The sequence below is a fragment of the Lepus europaeus genome, chromosome 13, assembly GCF_033115175.1.
Source record: "Lepus europaeus isolate LE1 chromosome 13, mLepTim1.pri, whole genome shotgun sequence".
In the NCBI taxonomy this organism is placed as follows: Eukaryota; Metazoa; Chordata; class Mammalia; order Lagomorpha; family Leporidae; genus Lepus; species Lepus europaeus.
Genome location: NC_084839.1, coordinates 90774590 through 90781454, shown reverse-complemented (window position 1 = coordinate 90781454; position 6865 = coordinate 90774590). Strand labels below are relative to the sequence as shown.

Here is a 6865-nt window from a genome sequence, read left to right as displayed (position 1 = left end):
CAGAAGGTCTGGTGGTACTAGGAGCTACCATGGCACAAAGTGGGAATGAAGGAGATGTGACCTTACTTTTTTGAAAGATTTATTTTATTGATTTGAAAGAGCGAGAGAGAAAACTGGAGAGAGAGAGAGAATCTTCCATCCTCTGGTTTACTCCCCAGTTTGGCACAGCATCCGTCCAGAGTTGGGTCAGGCCAAAGCAAGGAGCCGGGAACTCCCAGGGCCATCATCTTCTGCTTTCCCAGCCACATTAGCAGGGAGCTGGATTGGAAATGGAGCAGCTGGGACTCAAATCTGAGATTGGGTATGGGATGTTGGCATTGCAAGCAGTGGTTTAGCCCACTGTGCCACAATGCCAGCCCTAGGAGGTATTTGTCTAGAAAGGTCTCTGAGAAGGTCCCATTTGAACACAGACCCAAGTAAGTGGAGGAGAGAGCCAAGCTAGTTTTCTTGCCATTCAATGTTTTTTCCTAAACCCATTTGCCCATGTAGAAGTCTTTTGATGCATGAGACCAAGCAGGCCCTGATTATATTTGTTCCAATTTGTAGACAGTTGCGTCAATGTGCTTCCTTTCTCTTCATTTTCAGAAGAATGCTTACAAAGTTGGGTCTATTTCTCAGCACACCAGTACGGTCCATGGTGTGTATTGACAATTCACACTGCTGTTTCTTAATCTATTTATTTATTTACTTATTTGAGAGGGAGAGGACAGATAGAGAAAGCTCCCATCTGCTCTTCATTCCCCCAAATGCCCACAAGAGCTGGGGCTCTGTTGGGGTAGTTTCAAGGAGCTTCAAACTCCATCTGGTTCTCCCTCATGGGCAGCAGGGGCCCAGTCACTTGAACCATCGCTGCTGCCTCCCAGGTGTGCCTCAGAAGTAAGCTGAAGTCAGGAACAAGCGTCGAGAAGGAAGTCCAGGCATCTCAACAAGCCTCTTAACCATCAGGCTAACTGCCCAATCCATTCTATATTAATTATTATCCTTCGGATCACCATTCCAAAAAAATATCAGCAACTCTCATTGCTTCTTACACTTTGGCATTTCTAAATCATCTTTTCCGGGCTCAGAATGAAAGTCTGTCTTCCTGAAAGGCAAGCTACATCTTACCCTTCTCCCTATCTACAACATCTCCTAGAGCCTAGCCAAAATAAATTTGAATGCATGAATGAATTTCAAAACTCATTTCAGATGTTTGCCACGGGGAGTCAGGCCCAAGGGTATCTCATTCTTTTCAAGAGATCTCAAGTGGTAGAGAATTCCTCAGGCTCACTCACGTGCACATTTGCTCCTGCTGTTGATGGCAAGAAAAATAATGGAACCTAAGACTTCAGCCACCTACTCACACCCACCGGTGACAGTGGCTGCTCTGTTAAACAGCTGAGGAAAAGCAGGAGCCATCAGAAAGGCACAGCACTTCCATAAGACAGGATATGGTTCCTGTTGGCATTAAATCATTTCCTTTCTTGTACTTGGGTAGGCTGGAAAGTCTTGGCGGCCAGTCCTCAGTGTGGTCAGACCATATGCTTTTCCAGCTCTGCGTTTGCACCGCCTGTGCATCCATAGTCCCCCCAACACCAAGAAGACCAGCGTCAGGGGGGCCAGTGCAATCTCCCAGGAGAACGAGGAAGAGGCTGTCGAGAGAAGAAAGGCAGGTCAGCACGGGACAGGCCCTGGCTGTAAAACAGGACACGCCAGTGTAGATTCACAGAAATGAAAGAATTAGAGTTTGTTTGTCCTGATAAATGTGCATTGATATCCAGGAAGTATGTTCCTGACACCAAGGTCGTGGTCTCTTGTAAGCGTCATTGCCTTTCGAGGTTGCCTGCAGCCACCTCCCCAGCAAAGTGGGAGGTGTGGGTCGAATTCTGGTCCTTTGATCCCAGTGAGCCTGCCCTGGGAATCCCTTTGGTGCCTCTGCTTTATCTGCCTGGCTGTCAGCAGAAACTGCATACAGGCACCTCCCTTTCCTGTTCAAGATTAAACATCAAGAAGAAATCAATTTGGACAAAACTGATAATGGCTGTTTTTCATTTTATCTTTTAGAAATGGACACTGGGTTAATTGGGCTATTGCCTTGTACTTATTTCCTGTTGTCTAAAGACGCTGACCTTAAAGTTGCCCTCAACCCTGGGTATGTCCCAGTCCTCAGCTCTTGCTGATGAAGTTTTGAACTTCAAGATTAAGAGCGATCCACCTCTTCTAGAGGCCATGTGAGGGGGAGAAAATCCCAGTGAGCTAAGACAGAACCACATGAGGACACAGAGTATGTAAACGTTTATTGCATAACTATTTTATCTGGTTTCCAAAACTCACATTGCCTTGAAATTTTTGAGTAGGATTTGCCAAAGTCCAGCTCTACCCTAGCCAAAAAAAAAAAAAAAAATCTTACAAATGAAAATGAGAATGTTGCTTTCAGCTGCCCACTGATGGACAAAGCTGTATGATTTCTAGAGTTACTGTCTAGAGAACGAGAAGCTTTATCTAGCATCCATAGAATTTTCAACATTTTGTTTTTCCCTTCAGTGTGCCCAAAATACATACCTTCTCTGACTGTGGCGTGTAGCGTCTGAATACTCAACGTATTCCGGACCACACACTTAAAATCCGTGTTCAAATCTTCTCTGGTGACTGGATCGAAAATCAATGGAACTTCGATGTAGTTCTCATTATTTTCGGAATATTCCCTGAGTGAAGAAGCAGTCCCTTACTTTCAGTTTGTCAAAGGCAAGCTTGTCTTTTACAACATAGACAGCTAGTCCTGTGCAGTTGGAAGTGCCCATTGTGATTTCCAATTTCCCGAGGGTAGGAGCTCGAGCCACTGTATTCATTACTCATTTGGGAGAATTTCTAAGTCTGCTGCCAAAGGTCAGAGAATCACTGAAGATACTGGTCTCCGTCATAGGGACATTTGTTACAATGGGAACCTACAGGAGCCAGCTTGGTCTGCATAATGGCAAATGTCATCGAATACAGCCCTTGATGACCTAAGATCCAGCCTTGGAGACAGAAATGTCTAGCCTGGGGAAATTTGACTCCCTCATTGATAAATTATTTGCATATTGAAGAGTAGGGGGTTTCCAGGACTCCAGCCCTGCACTGTGTCTCCTCCTCTCTTCTCTGTTCTCTTTCTGGCTGCTCAAGGCCATCACGGATGGGGAGAACAGCTCTAGGTGAGGGAGAGGCCATTTGTGATGTTAGAGGAAGCTGAAGCTACTTTACCACTATCTAAACATCACTGAGGGGCCCCGCTAGGACTATTTTTGTTCCATCTATAAGGAAAAAGTATGCAGCTTTAAGTAAATAGATGGTGTGAGTAAGCTGACATGGGACATTTGGTTGTGGCCAAGTCTTTCGCAACAAGGGCTTGGGAGCAGAGCTAACCACACACAATTTGTATCCAGTAAATTGCACACAGAAAGAATTTTTTTTTTTTTGATAAGCCTTCCAAAAAGGACAAAAATGTGTCAAGCAAAAGGTCAGGTAAATTCAGAGTATCAAAACTGATTTAAAAACTATACTGTGCAATGTTGAATCATCTCTCTTTGCATGTGCAAATGCTTCCCCTTGACAGGGTCTAATTGTACTAGTTTCACAGAGTGAAAACATTGTCTAGAGATGAATGCTATGGGAATGGAATTTGTTCTTGTATAATCAATCTCTCTCAGAGACGGCAACAGTCCTCAGTTGCCCAAGAAACAGAAGGGACGCTACAGACACTGTAGCTATGTCACAGACTTTGGTGGACTTTATGGAAATAGGCAATAATAGTGCTGCAAAGAGGGAATAGAGATGCGTTAGTTCTAAAACATGTCTTTAAACTGCAAAAGTCAAGAGATGTTTTATTAAGCAGCCACCAACCGCGACATCATTATCAGCTAGAGATCTGTAAGTCCACTCTCGAAGAGTGATACAGAAAGTTTGACTCTCAACACAATTTTCAGCAAAGCTCAACTTTTAAAATTCTGACAGTTCAACAGTTTGCAAGCAACAAGAGCTGTTTTCCGCCTGGTCCGTGTGGGTCACACTGAGGAGCAGGATATGACAATGTCTCCAGGAGGAAGAGTGAAGTCTACAAGGATCTCAGAACAGAACCCTCTTGCCCACTTACTGGCGTGGTCCCTCAGTCACACGGCCCCCCTGGTAGGCGATGTCCACATGGGTGTTGTTGGCCTTCCACCACAGCATGGTGCTTAAGGGTGTGCCAGCTCCCAGAAACACCTTACATGGGATTGTCAGTCTTGACCCTGTGAACAGCAAGACACAGCATGTCAATCACCAGGAAGCACCCAGCTGCTCACAACCATCAGCCAACTTGGTTAGTAGGTCCCTCCCTGTCTTCTCAAACACCCTTCAGCTTCCAGGCTTTTCTTGGGAGGACATTTAGTTTCCTCAGATGATTCTGACCACCTAGAGCTTGAACAGTCACCCAATGCCTCCAGTTCCTCCAGCTGGTCTTCATGGCTGGTGCAAATGCCAGGCACAGGAAGAGCAATGGCTTTGCCAGGGCTACTTAACTCCTACAGGGTATTCTGAATTTAAGGGCTGTCTTCTTCTACAATATATTCTAGCAACTTCAAAACAGCCAGATCAATGTGCGAATCTGTTCTTTTTGCCCATTGTTGTCTTAGTTACAGCACTCCGCTGGAAACTCTCCATCCCTGGTGGTTCTCATTTGGAATTAACCTTCTAACAAGCCACTGCATTTTCTAAGGATAGCACCCCCTGCAGTTGTGCAGTGTGATGCACAACTGGATCCTCTATCACAATTGGAATTAAGTTATTTTTCTGTTTTAAGTCACCAAAGAAGAGGAGCAAGAAGCAAGCACAACTCCCCCCATTCGCTTCTTCCTCTTGGGTGACAGGGCACTCTGTAGCATATGACCCCACCTCTGGCTCAGAATTCCAGTTCCTCTACTTCTGTCAGCTCAGCAGGCCAGTGAATCCAGGCCCACATGACCCCACTATGCAGCGAAGGGCTTTCAAAGCAACAGATTGGGTATTAGGAGCACTAAGGAGTGAGGGCATCAGGAGCCAACCAATGGTCTTGCTACCCTGCATTTCCAGAGCACAGGCAGCCAAGTGGGCTGCAGTTCACTGCCAGCTGCAGTGTCTACACAAAAGGTCCACTCCTCTATGTTCTCCAAGTAAAATTTAAAATTGAAATCCAACACCAAATGGAAGCTAAACATGTTTGAATGATCCTGCAGCCAGGGTTTAATAAGCAAACATGTTGGTTACATGAGGGATTCACTAATCTCATTACTGTTCACAATCGTCACCGCCATGTTCATTTTGTTGCACTCAGTTTTTTTTTTTTTTTTTTGGTTTGGTTTTTTTTGTTGTTGTTTTTGTTTTTTTGTTTTTTTTGTTTCTTTTTTTTTGTTTTTTTGTTTTTTTGTTTTTTGACAGGCAGAGTGGACAGTGAGAGAGAGAGACAGAGAGAAAGGTCTTCCTTTTTGCCGTTGGTTCACCCTCCAATGGCTGCCATGGCCGGTACGCTGCAGCCAGCGCACCGCACTGATCCGAAGCCAGGAGCCAGGTGCTTCTCCTGGTCTCCCATGGGGTGCAGGGCCCAAGCACTTGGGCCATCCTCCACTGCACTCCCTGGCCACAGCAGAGAGCTGGCCTGGTCTCCCATGGGGTGCAGGGCCCAAGCACTTGGGCCATCCTCCACTGCACTCCCTGGCCACAGCAGAGAGCTGGCCTGGTCTCCCATGGGGTGCAGGGCCCAAGCACTCGGGCCATCCTCCACTGTACTCCCTGGCCACAGAAGAGAGCTGGCCTGGAAGAGGGGCAACCGGGACAGAATCCGGCGCCCTGGCCGGGACTAGAACCCAGTGTGCCAGCGCCACAAGGTGGAGGATTAGCCTATTGAGCCGCAGCGCCGGCCACATTCAGTTTTATAGGTAGGATTTGCACAAAACAAAGTATAAGGGTGTTTAAAAAGTTCATGGGAAATGTGTATCATGCAAAACTATCCATAGAATTCAAAAACGCTTTGTACAAAAATCAACTCATCTTGTAACTCCACTTTTCCATGAACTTTTTGAAGTATCTTCTTGGGTTTTTTTTTTTTTTTCAAAAAATGTTATTTCTAACAACATTTTACAGAGCGGAGTGTTTGCATTTGTTATGCCAGCCTCACACTTCACAGGTGCACTACACTTCAAAGGGCATCACCACACAGAGGTCCTAAGACCCTAGCGTTGGGATTTCAGAAATTCCTGCAGGTGTACGGGTTCCAGAGCCCTGGAAGGTCTTACCCAAAGAAGCTGATATGGTCTGGAGCGGGGAGATAATCACGGGAATGGTCTCTTCTGTTCTTTCTGAAAAAGACGTAAGGAAAAGAGATTCCATTAGGAAAGCCTTTATTTTGTGCTGATGCTCAAGTTCCGTTATTTGGCTAATTAACTAAATTATCCTTTACAGTATGAGCAGTCATTGTGAGAATCAGTCTCCATCTGGCAAGGAAACAGGCTCTCCACGAAACTGAGCATTTTTGGCCAACACCATTCCCAGAAGAGAGATTACTGGAAGAGGCTACAGTGAACACACATTCCACAGACAGTCTTTGTTCTTCGCTCTGAGATAAACAACCATTCCCCTCCCAGGCTTCCTGAAGGCATTTTTTTTTTTTAATTCTACCTATCCATCTATCCACCTATCTAGTTATCTAGCTAGCTATCTGTCTATCTACCTATTTGAGAGACAGAGAATCCCACCAGCTAGTTAACTCTGTAAATGTCCCAAACGCCCAGGGCTAGCCTAGGACCAACGCTAGGAGCCAGGAGTGCTGTTCAGGTCTGCCACGTGGGTGACAGGAACCCAATAACTTGAGTTATCACCACTGCCTCCTGGGAGCTGA

General features: G+C 45.7%; 1 protein-coding gene across 5 annotated transcripts in view; it reads right to left on the bottom strand.

Moving 5' to 3' along the window:
* Positions 1-439: 439 nt before the first annotated feature.
* Positions 440-6865, bottom strand: part of IL1R2 (interleukin 1 receptor type 2) — a 34754-nt gene continuing 28328 nt past the window's right edge. For 4 of the 5 annotated variants that reach the window (XM_062210013.1, XM_062210015.1, XM_062210016.1 and 1 more), the window contains exons 6-9: positions 6264-6326; positions 4109-4244; positions 2542-2684; positions 440-1631 (exon numbers count right to left, since the gene is read on the bottom strand). In XM_062210013.1, the coding sequence (XP_062065997.1) occupies positions 1447-1631; positions 2542-2684; positions 4109-4244; positions 6264-6326 (527 nt within the window). In that variant the 3' untranslated portion in view covers positions 440-1446. Of the gene's footprint in view, positions 1632-2541; positions 2685-4104; positions 4245-6263; positions 6327-6865 lie in introns of those variants that run through there. The other variant, XM_062210017.1, reaches the window with a different exon arrangement.